The sequence below is a fragment of the Megalops cyprinoides genome, chromosome 8 (assembly GCF_013368585.1).
Source record: "Megalops cyprinoides isolate fMegCyp1 chromosome 8, fMegCyp1.pri, whole genome shotgun sequence".
In the NCBI taxonomy this organism is placed as follows: domain Eukaryota; kingdom Metazoa; phylum Chordata; class Actinopteri; order Elopiformes; family Megalopidae; genus Megalops; species Megalops cyprinoides.
In genome coordinates, this window is record NC_050590.1 from 30,873,888 (window position 1) to 30,891,042 (window position 17,155).

The 17,155-nt window shown below is 43.2% G+C and overlaps 1 protein-coding gene across 3 annotated transcripts in view; it reads right to left on the reverse strand.

The window, feature by feature from the left end:
* dusp8a (dual specificity phosphatase 8a) overlaps positions 1-12,887 on the reverse strand; it is a 60,186-nt gene extending 47,299 nt beyond the window's left edge. Inside the window, exons 1-2 of one of the 3 annotated variants that reach the window (XM_036534874.1) lie at positions 12,587-12,887; positions 2,137-2,515 (exon numbers count right to left, since the gene is read on the reverse strand). In XM_036534874.1, coding sequence (XP_036390767.1) covers positions 2,137-2,367 — 231 coding nt within the window. In that variant the 5' untranslated portion in view covers positions 2,368-2,515; positions 12,587-12,887. Of the gene's footprint in view, positions 1-2,136; positions 2,516-7,723; positions 7,796-12,228; positions 12,432-12,586 lie in introns of those variants that run through there. The other 2 variants (XM_036534875.1, XM_036534876.1) reach the window with 2 other exon arrangements.
* Positions 12,888-17,155: the final 4,268 nt, after the last annotated feature.

A 17,155-nucleotide genomic window follows, 5' to 3' on the forward strand; every position in this document is an offset into this window, starting at 1 on the left:
TCCCTGTCATACAGACAGGAAGTTGGCTTGTGCATCAGGTGGGCTGCTGCCACACAGTGCTTAACCTGAACGAGTGCAGTAGAACACCCAGCTCTACGAAAGAAAGACAACCTGTGTATGTCTCATTAGACAAAGTCACCTGTCAGGTGAAGAAATAATGCAGGAAAGCAGTGCCAACACAAATGTCTTTGTCACTGAGCAGGAAGAGATATCTGCCCTGTTGCACTGACAAATGAGAACAACAGTCCCCTTTGCCTGCTTTACTGGAAGTAAAGGCTGCTTTTTCTGGGGAAGGCAAGGCTCTGGCCCCAGCAAGAAGGTGGAGGTGGATGGGGGAGGTCAGCAAGACCCCTTGGCCACATCGTGCAGACAGCCTGCACGTGCCCAGCTCGCACACTGCAACTAGCCACACAAAGGGGGGGTGATGTCATGGTTAACCAATCACGAATAGTAACCCCCCCACCAACCGCTACCACCACTGCTGGATAGCTCCAGCTTTATCCAGCCTACCATTAATCACAGGCATTATCCTCTTTACTGGGGGAGATAATAAAAGCCATCCAGCTGTACAGCTGAGCAGGAGGGGAAAGGGGGCATGGAAAGGACCGCAGCCGACTCACACTGACAGAGAAAGACAGAGAGAGACAGGGAAGCGAGAGAGGGTGAGGGAGACACAGAGAAAGAGAAAGTTGTAGCCTACAGCCTGGGTGCAGAGAAGCACGCTGCTCCCCTTTTCTCCCCAGAGAACAATGCCGCACGTCCGGGCCACCTTCACCAGGCTGGCCCTCTCCCCTAGGCCAAATCTGCCTCAAAGCCCTAGAGCCTTTTCATCTGCTCAGCTATTTAGAGACGAGTTGTGCAAGATCCCTTTCGGGTTAATGAGAGGTGACTGGGCTTGTTATGAGGTTGAGAAACACAGAGAGGAGTCCCAGGGCAGACTTGGAGCTGGCACAAAACAACTCGATCGAGTAAGCATCAAGGATGCCTTCCCCCTCCTACCTGCACACATGCAGCAAATGCAGATATTTTAAGTGTGAGGAAGACTTAGCAGCCAGCTGGTGGGGGCCAAGCACCTGTATTTGCTTTTGTTTATTTGTCATGGGTGTGGGGAAGGGAATAGCGATCTCTGCAGAAAACAAGGGACAGGTGTGGCATGACAGGTATCTGTATCTGCAATACAAAATCAGGAACTGCTGTTCATTAAGAGACAGTTTGCAGTAAAAAGACCATGAAGATTTCCCAGCATGCAAGCCTCTGGGGCACGCATCTGCCATCACGTGTTAGGGTGCTCATAACATACTCAGGGTGGTGCCGTGATGTTATCATCTCGCAGCAAAGTGTCAGTGGCACTAAGTTCTGCTTTGATCAAGCAAAAAGAGAGAAAGCTCAAAAAAGGGGATAAGGCAACATCTTTACATTTGAGAAAAAGTTCTGCTCTCGCTGGGAAGCTGGAATTCAACACTCAATTTAACTGTAACCAGGCTGCAAAGGTCTGCTTGCTGTCAGTAAAAAATTAAGAGGCAACAACATCTCAACAACGCTACAAAAGCCCTTCCTGTGTGGCTGCTACATAGCCTTCACCAGCACTATGCCTAATCCTCACCTGCTGTGAGATATTTAAAATGAAAAATGGCAGGCACTATGTGTCTCTGATTAAGTTTCTCCCACAGTTTCACCAGACACCTTCTGATAGAAGAGCTCACGTGCTGGCAGGTGGAAAAAAAGACGTCATATTCGAGGCACAAGCCAGGGAAAACTGAGGGGTATGGTTTCATGGGCACCAGTAAGCAATAAACTTCAACTGGCCTTCCGAATATAGCGCTGGGCAGATTGAGTGTAGCGTTCGACGAAGAGTGTCAGCTCACAGGACCGGACTGTATAAGCCTGATGGCTGATCTCAAGTCAGAAGCAGGCTGAAAGTAAACAGGCTTGGGAGAGGAGAAAAGAAGTTTACAGGAGCAAATGCACCTGTTCTCTCCTTAGGCAACACTACTCCAGTCTGTATTTCTTTGTAACATGCAACACAATGTGCAACAATGTATCACCCTTCCTGACTCAAAAGGAATGATTTTGAAGAATATGTAAGGTGGAACATGATCCTTCTAGAAACAGAGTGCAAGGGAACGGGGGCCCTACCTTGACCTTGCTGTTGGGCTGCAGGAGCTCGGTGACAGACACTCTGTCCTGCTGCAGCCTCCTCTTTACCAGCTTGGAGCAGCAAACATTGACAGAGCTGAGCACATGTGAGGTGTTGTACTCTGAAAAGGTGCGGCTGTCAATGACCAGCGTGCGGGCAGCACTGCGCTGGAGCAGCCCTGCGAGGCGCTTGGTGTCCATGGTGCTGCGCCGACTTTTCTCCCCAGCCATGGCCGCCAGATTAAGGCCTACTGTGTGGTGGCCGTGCCTGGGGTTAGGGGCGGGGTCAAGCAGAGGGTGGCGCAGATGAGGGGGCAGGGTGCCGAAGGTTTCCAGGAGCGTCGCTCAGGACAAGAGGTTCAGGGTGTCCATGACTTCCCTGGGGGTAAGAAAGAAAAGGGACACAGGCTTTAGGAGATGACCTCCCCACATTAAATACTCCACAAAGGCACATATATTTTTCATTGCAAATCCTGTTTTTTAATTAAATACTCCAATGTTTAACAAGCAACATACACCAGCAATAAATCACTCCATAAAAGGAGGCGTTGTTTGTGGCACACACTGTATGTAACTCAGCAATTATTTATTCACTCTGGTTTCCGATACAAGTCACTCAGGATGGCTGGCAAATCTTCACAGCTGTAGTCAGTTTCCAAGGAAAACGAATAATAATAGAAACAGCAACTACTGTGTGCTGTAATTGTGCTTGTTGTTGTAGACTTCAAAAACCCTCTTTTGTCTGGCACCCAGAGGGCCTTTTCTAAATCAGGCTCTGAACACGTGTGATGATGTATTGCCTCTCTAGCCTCTCTGGTTACAATATCAGACCTGACGGAGCGTCTCTACTGTTTCCAAGATATCATCACCCTCACCCCCTGTACACACACTTGTGGCTTAGATCCCTTTAATGGCACCATTTAATTATTGGTTGTTACACAACACACAATTATGGGATTTCATCTACACACCGCAAACACTTAATCCTACCTCCACTGAGCTCTCGATCTACAAAACCCAGACAAGAATCTGGGTAACATGAAAAAAATAAATGAAAAGCAATGATCTCAAAAACAGACCATATAATAAGCAAGCGAAAACTTGAAAAGTAGGGAGCAGAATGAAATTCCAAGTGCTTTAAAGAAAGCCGATCTCACTGGACCTGCTGAAACCTTGGTGTGTCATTGTGATGCGTGTGACGTTGCGTCAACACTGCCTTGACATTTTGAGGAAATCCCAGTATTGTGATAATGCTGTACTCGCAAACCCATCCATTTACACGTATGTTGGATCATGGAGGAGGGTGGTGGATGGGGGGTAGGTTCTAGCTTGTAAATAAGAATGTTCTGGAAGGAAGGCTGTTTACTTCTTCAGTAATGACACACAAAGAGTGACTGCTGAAGTGCAGGACCGGAGGTGAGACAGGGCGTTAGCTCATAACCCAAACAAGTGACAGTCTCCCGCCAATTGATGAGAAACCAGAACCCAGAGGACTCTAGCACCTAAGTGTTAACCGTACAGAAAGCAGCCTTTGAAAGCCTTGGGGGGATTCTCAACCAGGCCAAGCAAGAGAGGCAATTAAAGGCAATGAAAGACTTCTCAGCAACACGTCACTTTCTTCCTTTCACCAAAGCCCCTCCTACAGTGGCCTGAAAACAGGACTCCTTCATTAAGGCCAAATAGGTATTTCCCATTTCAACATTTTCATTGCCTTTGGGGGACCACACTTTGGGCTGAATAATCAATGCTTTTTTTCAATTTGTGAAAAAATTCCGCCCATTCAAAGGGAGATTCTGTCTAAATCATATCAAACGGCTGCATATTTCAGACCTTCGCCCCTTCGATGGAGCCACACACTGTAACTGCATCGCTCTGATATAGACAGATGTACAGACATCCTTTGGGAAGACTGTAATGAAAAGGGGACTGGGAACGTGACTTTAAACCCTTCATTTAGTCCTGCTCATTCATCCTCCTCCTTCTATATCCAAATCCCTGGGCGGTTAAGGTCTGATTGCCAGGGACAGGCATGTTCAGAGGCTCTGCCGCAGCCCCAGCTGCCCCCACATTCACAGCCCTGCAGTAGACTGACTGCCTGACAGCGCTCAAGCCCCATGTAAGCCCTGCCAGGATCGAGCCACCACTCATTATGCAGGGGTATTTAGCTCAGGTCTGGCATCCCTGCTAATGTTTTGGTGTTAGTTAGAGGGCCCCCCTCTGGGCAAACCTTATGACAATTCCAGGGAACGTGTGTGTTTCTTGGCCCAGATTGCGCTGGTTGCTGACCACTTGACTCCTAGAGCAGCTAATCACTGGGAATTCTCCCCCTGTCCCAGTGACAGTAACAGTTGCCTAACGAGATCTCAATGGACACTTTATTAGGTTTAAATAAGGTGAACAGCAGTTGGATGAGCTGAGCTTGGCTGGGCTGGGCTCAGGTGAGCTGAGCCAATCTTGGCTGAGCTGGGCTAAAGTAAGCTAGGCTGTGCTGGGCTAGGCTGGACTAAAGTGAGCAAGGCTACAACAATCTAGGCTGACCAGTACTCCAGAATTTTTAAGAATCTAGTGGCTACCTCCCTTTGTCTTATACTGACACAGCCACTGCATTGCATTTTGGGAACCCAAAGGAGGGAAGAGCATGGGACATACACAGAAAAACAGGGGCAATGTCTGTAGTACTTACAAACTGAGACACTGAGTGAAACAGCGAATCCACATGCAAAACCTGGAATGTCATGATCCAATAGTATATTTCTAATAAGAAATTACATTAAGTGCAATGCATGGGATCACTGCTAGAGTGTGCTGAGGAATAATTTAACACATCATTTAATGCACAGCAGTGAATCACACCATCATCTCCAGATAAGGTGTACAATTCCGCCTATGATGTATGAACAATGTAAAGTCCCTCTATATTCGATTGATTGTATTCGATGAGGACGGTGAACAGGCCCAGTCTGTATGCTGGCCAATAGGCAGGCAGGGAGCTAGAAAACAGGCGTGCTCTTTTATTTATCCTCTGCTTCTCAGGTCATAAAAAATAGATGGCTTTGGCTGGCGCTTTCTGTCTCTCTCACGGAGGCTTAACTGCATCAAAAGGGAGAATGGCTTGGACTCCTTTCCCTGGATCTGTGGGACAGCACTCTGTACTGCAAGGCTCCGGGCTGCTCCACACCTGCACTGCATGGTGCTACCAAATATCACAGAGGCCCTGTTCACACCTGGCATTAACATGTGTCTTGGGTGATCCGATCACAAGCAGACAAGCTGTAAGTACAGGTGTGAACGCACCCAAGACGCATTGAGGACACGTTGAGATCCGATTGCTCAGACCAAATTCGGAGGTGGTCTGGACCACATATGGCCACACTCTTTTAGAAGTGTGAACGCAAATGTGTCTTGGGCCACATTGAAGGACCGCCTACTTAACTGACGTCCTCTGTGTAAGACGCTGGACAGGACACTCGTTAAGTGACCCAGGCACTTCAGTGCTTTCAGTGTTAAGGCAATTTAAACAGCAAGTTTCAAAGACAAATGTTCGCTGATTCACAGACATAGCTACACAGCTTGAAATAATAGTCTGCTGTTTGCAATGCAGTAACGCTAAACAGGAAGCTTGTTTCAGGAAGACTCTTTCTTCTAATACATTATTCCATATCAAGTGTGCTTCCGTTAAACTTAGAAAAGTAATTGATAAATGTGCTCACAATACTAGCATGCTACCTAGTTAGCTAGCAACCACTGATACTAAAGTACATGATGAAACATTTTCATTGTAGTGAATGACGTAAGAACGTTTGGAAACTAAATATCTTGCTTAGCCTATTTAAATCATCTATACTGGCAAGGTGCCAGTGATGTACATGTGATGTACATGTTTATTTGCATATAGAGCGGGGAAGTGAGATCCGATCACAAGTGGTCACTCGAGACGCATGTGGAGACGCATCCTAATGCCAGGTGTGAACTGACGTACTTAGAGCTGTCCACTTGTGATTGGATCACCCAAGACGCATGTTAATGCCAGGGCCAGAGAGCCCCTTCCTGTCCGGCATTCCTCGACAGCAGGAGGTCACTCTTTGCTCTGATAAACACTTGCATAACTAGCCCTTGGGCACCACTGCATCACTGAGCTGCTCAGAAAAGAGCACTCACCCAGTGTGCATGCCTGTCTGCATTGCTCTCTCTCTCTGTTAACCTGACAGTCTACACAGGCAGAGTCTTGCTTAGGGATAGCATTCACTGGCAAATTACACACAGAGGCACTTACACAGAAAGACAGACAGAAATACACACACACATTTCACAGACAACAGATATGATGTAAAAAGAATAACAGGATATTGCCACAGCTGAAACCCACAGTGGCATCTGAGCAGAGAGAGGCTGCAGTTGTGTCTACATTCATAGCAGTTTCTGCATTACAGGTTGTGACAGGCGAGAAGAAGGCCTCCAAGGGAAGAGGAGGTCAGCTTAAAGACACATGGCAGATAAAAATGGCAGAGGAGGGCAAACAGGGTACAGCGCAGAGTGGCAGGGCCAGACCAGACAGGGCGTGTGGTTCAACAGCAGATCAGGCATGCTCCAGCCTTTCAGTATGCAGTGACCTTTCACCCTTTCTACCGCACAGGCTTCCCAGCAAGGGGAGGGGGGCAGGTGGGATAGGAGGGCAATGATGCAGCGGGAGGAACTCAGCTGAGGGGCTTGTTTGGGCTCCCAGTGGAGAGAGAGCCGTGGAGACAAGGGTAGGAGCAAGGGCCAATCCCAGCTCCTTGAGAAGCAGAGCCAGCACTGCTACCCGTCACAGTTCAGCGGGTGCTGCAGCTCAAAAGAGTCCACCCCCTCGTCAATTGGTAGACACAGCATGTCAATGATGAGACATGTAGGTAACCAGCACATCTATCAGTTTTTCCATGCTTTGTGGCTATCACTCTTTCTCATTGCCCAGTGAGTTCTCTTTCATGTCTGCAGGGATCCCTCTCAGTGCAGTCTCTTCACCCAGTGATCTATACTGTTAATTGAATCAGAACAGCCTGGACAATGACAGACATACGGTGCTGTGTCCCTAGCACTGACTGCTCATGATCAAGGGAGCCTGTAATTCCATATATGATGCTTCCCTTAATTCAGCAGTGTGGTAACAACCTCTCTGCAAACACACAGCATCGCAGTAGGAATGGAGAGAGTTGTTGTTATCGACAACAGAGCCCCATTGCAGACACACAAGGACGATGGTGTTGTAGCTGATGCAGATCTTCTGCCACCACCCACTCTCTGACACAAACACACACACAAAGTATGCATAAGCACACTCACATGTATGCACACACGTGCTCATACACACACACACACACACACACACACACACACACACACAAAGCCCAAACAGGTGCACATACACAAACACACAAATATATATGCACACAGACATGTGCAATTACACTCACACAAGCACACATGCCTAAAACACACACACACACAAACACAAATAGACACACACACTCCCAGCTTGGACATAAAAGTGGCCGGGTCTACAGCGACCCCTCATCCCAATAACAGCACAAAAGAAACCCCGCAGCCTTACCTTAGTTGTTTGCAAAACCCCACACCTGCTCTCCACCACAGATCAATATAGTGAGCAGAATCCCCGTCTCACAGTGCAGAGCTCCCTACTGTGAGACACACAGAGGGGGAGTGATTTTTCCTCTGCCTGGTTATGGTGGGCGTGCACTGCGAACATTTAATGGCGCTTGCTCTTACAGAAAGCAGGAGAAGGGGTGGGGCTGCGACTGGGGGGGGGGGGGTCAAGTGAGAGGAGAAAGACCGACACGGGATGCTCACTCTCACATGCTTTCCCTGCTTCCAACAGAGAGGAAGTGCTTTTAATTCTGCCCGGTTGACTTGGGACTATGATGCACAGGCCAGTGCCACTGAATCCCATCTCAGCAGCTTCGTCTGAGATGCTCTTAAAGAAATTCCATTATCTGTTCCATCTTTAACCCTCTCGGTGGGCACAGACAGAGATGGACAGGGTTGCACAGGATTGGACAAAATTCTGGGGTTGCCATGGGAACACTCAGAATCCCAAGCAAGAGGACCAGTGGAAGCTGTCAGGCTTGGAGCTGCTGCCACTCCACACTTAACCGTCTCCATGGAACGCTACATTTCTGCCTGTCCCCAGAGCAGCGCACAAGCATTCCCGTGTGCTGGCGGTTTGCCTCTGTCTGCAACTAGTGGGCGTACAGTACGGTCAAGGCATCTAAAAAGTGCCCAATAAAATGGCCTCTTTGTTCAACACAACACTGCAAGACAATGGAGCAAAATCCTGCAACCCCCCCCCCCCCCCCAAACTGAAAATTCTAACAACACACCTCTAAAAGGCACAACTATTCTCTTAAAGGGACAACAATGAGCTAAGAACGACATGCTGCAAGGAGGAAAGATAAACAAATAAGATATAAACTGGAAGGCAGTGAAGTTTAAGTAATAGCACCAGGCTACTGATTAACAAATCTCATAATGTCACCTATCTTTATCTAAGAGTTGGGTTTGCTTACATCCAACTGTAAAGCTTTACAAACACTTGACCGTGTATAATGAATGTCATCTCTTTCCTGTCCGCAGTATGTTGTGGTACAACTGAGAAAAGGTGCTTCTAACTGTGTTACCCCAGGCTTGGCCAATACTCCTAGGCCTAACATGGCCACGGCAAGTTTACCTTGATTATGCTCCCAAACTTTCCTGTTTCAAACTTTTCTTAATAACGTGCATTGTCTCGAAACTATGACTTATTTTCTCATTCGTTTCATTTTCTACAGGGATGCTCTAATGCTCCAGTTCAGCGTCTGTTTACCAGATGAGACTGATAGGCAGAAATCCGGTGGGCTAAACCCTTGGAACAGTTGAGATTAACAGCCTTTGCAGGGTCAGTGCTGCACATATTTCAAAGCATTAATCTGCCATCTCGTCTTGTGCCTTTCCCTGGACTCTAGTCTGTTTTAACACTATACTCTGGCCTGCAGTATACATGCTTACTATTGGGGAAACACTGTGGGAAACACAAACAACTGGTGCTTTGAACTACAATAAAAAATCAAATGTATTATTCTGTGTGATAGACACCTTTACCCTGGTTGGCTTGCATTTGTTGCATATTACATATTACTAATTCCAACAGCTGGATATTTACTGGAGATTTCAGATGAAGCACATTGCATAAAAGCTGTTCAAAAACAGTAACAACTGGGTGTTACATTAACAACATTGCAGTTACTTGTGTAGTTTCCTAAGAACTATGCCCCACTACCCCACAATCCATCTGGCTCCAAATATAATGAAAGCTGCTGGCTAGAAATTTATTCACAGTAAAAAAAGACAACGGTTTCAGCTAGCCGCTTTTTCATCATGCTGATTGCCCCAAAATATAAAAGAGTAAAAATCATATGGTAACAGCAATAAGAAGCATATGAAAAAGGGGGTGCATTGTGTTTTTGCTTAAAAAATGTCAAAATGATCATTATTTATTGTATCATCACAGTTGTAATTATTTTAAACTGCTGTAGCAAATTATTTCTGCACAAGACTGTACAAGTTCTACTGTCATCCATGTGTCTGACCAGAGTGTTTCTGTGTAAACCAGAGAGGTTACAGCCCCAATGTGCTGGATCTTAATATGTAATCATCACCTTAACCATAGGATACTGAACAACAAGGCTGATCTGAGGCCAGAGAAAAACTGAGTCTGCCCAGGTAAAAACTGCATGTAGCAGGTCATTGACATGACCTACTTGTCCAATATATAAACAAGTTGAAATATATTGTAACACTTCTGTAAGTTATGCAGCTGCATAAATGGATAACATTGTAAAAAAAAAAACTGTAACCAATGCAAGTCACTCTGGATGAGAGCATCTGATAAATGCCAGTAATGTAATGCAATGTAATATAAGTTATTACCAACCTGTACAAATCGAGAGTTTAGGGACACAAACATCACATTATCGAATAGTTGTCATTTAAGACAGCAGCTATTTTATTGCTTGCCTTATATTTATTCCCTTTCCACTTCATAAGAGACATCCACTATCACAAGAACAATACAATGTTGCAACTGACTGTGTTCAGACCTGGCAGAAAACTTGAATTTCAGTCAAGTAACTTCAATTCTTGAGTGTTTGTACTAGTTTCAGTCTTTAAAGTCATTTTCAGCTACATTTGGCAGAACTCAATCTTTAAATATATTACCTAAAATGCACCATTGTACTATTGTTTGTTCTCTTCATTTATTCCTAGAAAATTGTTACTGAAACATTTGAAAAATGATATTTGTAAAACTGTTGAGAGGACTGGCCCCATTTCAGCTATGGCAGAATTGTCAGGATATAATATATTGGTGCCCAGGCGGCAGTGTTTATAAAGTGTTTAAAAGAGTAGACGAAACACACTGGACCACTCTTGTGTTTGTGTACTGAACAGAGGTGATACTGGAGTAAAGTTCGACCTGTTGTCTCCAAATTGCTAGCAAGTTCTTCAACCAAACTACAAGTCTGAGGGTCACAAATAGATCTTTGCAAAAAGAATGTGGCCATTTAAAATGGTAAGAACTGTATTTTATATTCCACTTTGTTGAGGGCATGCAAGCTATGGCAGATCTGTGGCAAATGAATATGCTTTTAGTGCTGTTGAAGGTTTGCATGCATATTGATTTTGTTTTTGAATTTTTCAACCAAACTTTATGAACCTCAAGTTTCCATCAAATCTTGGCATGTCCAAGCACCCCCTCTGTAACATGCCTCAGTTTGAGCAAGGAGTTGGAGAACCTTGAACCAACACCATTGTAAAGGTTACTTATTTTATTCTGCTAGTACAAAATACCACCTTAACAGAAGTAACTATTCCAATAAAATAAACAACAAATAATAACAACAACAATACAAATCAATGTCAAATATATTTTATTAAATATTCCATAGGCCACCTGAGCAATCACTGTCTATGACCGAAATTTCATTTCTCTCATATAGTTACTGTAATTCTTATCAGAAAACAATTAATTTTGTTAGAAATACACCTATGTTTTGATTATGAATTGCCAACCCAAGCAACCACCCACTCCTTTCACCAATCCTCCCCAAAGAACCTCAGACAATACAAACACAAAGACTTTTGCAATAACAATCAACAACAAGCCAAACTGTTGCTGGATTTCTGCCTGCTCCTCTGCACAGTAGCAAGGTGTTTATGATTTATTTCTAGTCTTAATTAATTAATCCCAAGGCAGGACCATTAAGTTGAGTCTGCACTGACTTCCTGTCGGGCAGAAAACTGCAGTGAGCAGCTACATAATATATGGACCTCGGGCTACAAACTTCTGTTCACTGATCTGAGTGCATCTAATAAAAACCTGGGTAAAGACAGAGATTGCTACCATTGCTGCCAGGCAGAGACACCAGGTGAAGCCCCACGAAACTTCCAATGTCATCCTGACGATAACTTGATATCAACACATAAGGCGAGGAAGCGTATTTACTGTAAAGTGTATCACGTGGAACCTACCTGTTATCCAAATACAGTCACCAAGACAGGGGAGGCAACATTCTTACTCCTTAACCCTAATACACAACCTTTTGACACAAGCTTCCTGGCGAGCTAACACGCGGTACAGTTGGCTACTTCTGGCCACAAATTGTTTTTCAACGGTGGTTAAAATAATGACGATGGCACCCAACACGCGGTCAGTTCGCAGAATTGGGTGATTAATCTTTATTAGTTGATTATGTTAAAACCGCTTCCGTTCACTAAAATATTAAACATAGCCCAATATCAATACATTACAAAACAACGGTAATTCATAGCCTACGTATGTTGCATATTAGGGGTATTGCTTAGGTAATGGTTGGAGTGCAATAAAACAGGCTAGCTATATGAAAGATAAAAAGTCTTTAAATTATATCAAAACGTTCTGACGCGTATCAAATTTCCTGAGTGGCCAACATCCCATTGAGGATATCCGACACTGTGCTTATATTGTGATGCCGGGAAATGAATTACCTTGATAAGAGAAAAACAAGAAAAAAATATCCAACCTACCTTGATAATAGAAATCAGACGAGATGTATTAGGTCGCGCAAAACGCCATGGGGGAGGTAGGTACATGGTTTACAAGAAGCATAATTCGTCGTGGAATATAATACTGACACTATCGCAATTCAGGGATCACCCGTGGTTCTCCACAAGAAATTCAGTGCAAGCTAGCTAACTACAGTATGATTTCAACCGACACACGCAACCACGCCGCGTTACTGCGGCTCCCGGGACGTAACTAACCATCCGGAAAGAAACCGGTGCATTTAATATTGTAGCTAGATAGCTTATCTAGTGCGCTGGGCGCGTGCTAGAACAGAGGCTTTTAAAAAACAGTAGCTAAATGTAAAATGTATGAACTCACCTCCTGTCCACGCTCCTTTCTTTGACGTTGTGCTAATCTCCATTTGGGATAGAAAGAATTGTCTCGTTTATGTTAATGTTTATAAATCATGGGCTGGAGAGATATGAGGGCAGACACAGCACGGCAAAACAGCACTGCGCTTATTGTAATTCTACTGTAGAAATTGCAATGCAGTGAAAAATAAAACAAAACACAAACAGCAGTGACAACAATTGTTTTCCCTTGTGTTTGGAATACAGGCTGTGACTGAGATTGGAGCGATAAGCAATCTGCATTTACAGGGTATTAGTGATCCAGGAAAACAGAAGGTGCACTTTAGCACTAAAATGAACCAAGGATGAGGTCATGCGTTAGAAAAAAAATACAGGCTGACGTCACCCTCAGCCAATCGGAGCTGGCGGCTCAGGGGAAAGGTGACGTCAGCCTTCTGATCCTGTAGATTAAAGGGACACAAGCCGCTGCTGTGACATCGTGGTTTTAAAGGGGGTCTGCCTGTTTTAAAGATGTCAGCTACTGTACTGTACGCCAAACACCTTTAGCTAGCCGATATGCTAATGAAATAACTACACGGAAACAGCACACTATGCCTTCCATATATCGCTTTGTGACCTTGCTTTCAATGAGCAGACATTTACACGAGTATATTCACTGATTCGTATAGAATCAGAATGGGTAATTTGTGTGCATCACATGATCCATGGATATATTATTAAAAAATAAAATAAGTTCTTGCTCAGTTCTTGCATGGAGTGAACCCAAGTGAAACCACGCTGGTGACTGGCTATGGATGTTGCCAAGTTGGTTCAAGGTAAAATGGTATGATTTAGAATAAGGTTATTCGTTAGAAAAATATATTTGTCGTCAGCATATCTAAAGACGATTATGCTAATACCAGTTATAAGGTAACCTTGCTGTGTAGAAGCAATATAAACTGTCTTGTCCATGATTGTATGTTTAGTAAATAATTGTGTTTGTCGCCATCCAGTGGTTGCTTAGAAACTTGAACCCATCCTTTTTAAAAATGTAACTGCTTCCATAGAAGTTCTCCCGATCTCAAGCAAAAGAAAGGTGAATTGAAACAGAAAAATAGAAATGACATAGATATTTTTCCACTCCTTGGGGACAGTTTAATTTTATAATGGTAAACGAGAGAAATGTATCACCGTTTTCAGTAAAATCCATCATTATGCAACAGACATTCCTTAGGTGAAAGAGAACCTGGCAGACGGCTTTGTACTGAGTATATCAGGGATGTCAATCTGTTGATTGCTCAATGCAGCTGGCTAGCGGGTGAAGAGCTCAGACAAAAGCTTAGGCTTATCGTGCTCCTGGCCTGAGTGAGCCTTTGCTAATGATGTTAGATTATTTGTAAGCATGCCTGCAAATTCAGACAATATTAAGAACTACACAGACATACAGTAATGCAGCAAGTTGTGGCTTCTGTTAAAATTCCAATACAAAGCCAGAGCTGAAAGGAGATATAGGATATAGGATTAATTGATTATTTTTTTAAATGATAGTGTTTACCTGAATTCACATAATCTACTGTCCCAGCCTCCATTTTGTTCTTAGCATCATCTTCACTGTGACTGCACAGACACCCTTATCCAGGCCAATCAACAATAATTACAGTTCTGCACATTAGCAATTCGGTGACCCGTCTGGGTTTTAACAAGCACCCCACCTCCCCCCTAAAATTTTTATTTTTCCAGAATTTTTCACTCTCCACTCAAACTCTAAGATGAAAATGAATCACCATTCCAGTCTCTACAGGCAGGAATAACAGCATGGATTCATTGAAGTCTGCTTTTATTATGACGAAAAACATATTTTCATTTCCATAGCAAAAAAAAAAAAAAAAAGGAAAAGACAATGGGTCATGTGACAGTGCTTGCTGATTGGACCAGTCATACAATGCCTGATAGTTTTAGCTACTGTTACCATAACCACCATTAGAACCATTAACTTTATTTTGGATCAACAAAACTAATGCATAAACAAAAAGCCACATTCAACTTGTGCAGTGCAAGCTGTTTAAAAGCAATTCATCAAATATAGAAAAGAGCAATCTGTACACCAACTGATTTTGATAGCTGCCTGTGAACATAAAATGTGTATTTATTTAGCAACTGATTGTGTCTGTTAATTCATTCAGTGATTTTTTTGCCTCTAAGATGACTCACTGTGGCCAATCCCCAATCCTGCAACCAACAGTCCCAGCTGTTACAGATGTTCAGCACCCTAAGGGTTTGGCTGTACCAGTTTGTTGAATGCAGCTCTGCTCTCAGTGCACTTTTTTGGAAACACAATAAAGGAAGAAATTAAAAGACATTACAACATTCCCAATAAGTAACTGAAACAGTATACATTCAGCAATTAAGAAAAATGCTGCTTTTGCTCTCCCTTTGTTGAGATCTGACTATAGACTAATCCAGCTAGATCAACAGCGTGTCATACCCTGTAGCAACAGCATATTTCACCTCAGAGAGAATTGCTGAAAGCACACTATGAGGTCAGTTTACTGCTTTAATGTGGTATCAAGATGCAACAAATCTTAAAGACATGGACAAGCTACACATATGCCAACATCTGAGCAGACACAGTCACTATTACTAGAGACCAACACCACAGAATGTTTTCCTCCAACAGAATGCTGCTTTATATGAGGAATTATATTTCATATGATGAAACAGGTTGACAGGCTGAGTAGTGGCCAGTTAACTAACCAAACAAGGTCACTGTGACATTGTGACATTGTGACCCAGGTTTCATAGCCTTTTACTGATGCCACCAAAACTCTGTATCCACAGCGATTTTATAAGTTCTCTAAATGCTACAACTGAGGTAAAAATGATACCGAGACTATCAAAAACTTAAATACAGAAGCAGTCCCTCTCTATCAATGAGGTAAACTTTGTCTTACACAAAATACATAGTAAGACTGAAAAATATTAGCAGGGTTTATTCAGCAGAAACTAACCAGACTAGCCATGAATGAGGCAGTATGTTTATTTGAGCTACATTCCATTTCTGTCCTCACAGAAAAAAAGATCAAACCAGAGGCATCTTTTGAAGGAATGATATCAAAAGTTTCCAGAAAAAACTCTTCCACTGTACATGCAAAATGTATAAAAATGCTCCAGGAGAACATGATTCAACCTCTCAGAAAAAAAAACAGATGATCAATTGCTTGCCTTGCACTTGGACCAATTAAAAATTCTATACATGCAATCTGTTAAAATCAATACTGTGAAGTCTTGAACAAAAAGTATTGACTCCACATCAAAAAGATGACCTAAAAGTTTGATGTGTGTGCTTCATCACGATATGTCATTCTGTCCCACCAAAGTGCAAACAATAACTTGCAAAATGGCAAACAATTTATGCACTTCAGAAAAATCTAATGATCAACATAGAACAGAGATGTATAGTAGCACCCAATTATTTGTGTTGAATGTAATATTCTAACGTCTCTATTGTGACACTTGTATCCTCTGCTTTTAACATTCTAGTTTAACATCCATCTGATATAACTTCCAACTGCTGTTCAAGAATGAAATTCTTTCCCTTCTGTGAAAAAGGGCCATTTATTCAACCTCAGACTGAACCTACTGTTAGTAATGGTTTTGTGATATAGAAGAAGGGGTTAAAATCTAACATTCATCCGTTACTGTCATCTTTGAGCTATTAATCTCCCATTAAGTGGCATAATACATTCAGCAAATAGTAAGCCAAATTGGTGAAAGAATTTAACAGCAGTGGATTGGAGCATCATTGAATTTTCTGGTTCTTCAATAATTTCTGCCTTGAAACCTTCATTCAACACTGGATAGCGCCACGCATTTAAGGTTTTTGAAGCTGTGGTTTCCCACTGGGAGTTTTAGCGTGACGAAGAGAGGTATAAAGCAATGAAACAATGAAGGATGGAGATGAAAAGTCAGTGGTGAATATAATAGATGCAGTGCAGGTGCATGGGGCAAGGGGAGGGTCAGGAGATGCTCCACGGATCTCAGACAGAGGGCATGACACCAGCAAGTGGAATGATGGGGGGGGGGGGGGGGGGGGGGGGGGCTAAGGGACCATTCCTACATCAAGAGCAACTCATATCATAGTATCTTTGGGAACTAGGCAACACCTCACAGCCCCTTTTCACTCCACTGATAAAAACTTTGTTTGATGGTGGGTGGGGGGTGGGGGGTGCTTATCAGATTGCTGTTTATTTATTTATCATAAACCTTTTTAATTGTTTTGATTAAAATCTTGTTTTTTGGGTTTGATGTTCTATCTGTATGCATCCTTTCCTCAGGGAATCTAAAAGCTGTCTGTAAAGTATCTTAGTAATCTGGTCAAAGAGGAAGCCCTTCAGCTGTTCAACAGATTTGAATTATGAAGTATATTTGGCAGTCTTGAAAACATGCTTGAGAGGAGGTTTAAGTATCTTCAGTCTCCATGATTAAAGAAAGCATATTATTTTGTGAATTTGTTTTTGTTCAATAATTTATAATTTTATAATTTATATTATTATGTTAACACCTGCTCAAACCTCATATATTTTCTGTATGTAAGTAA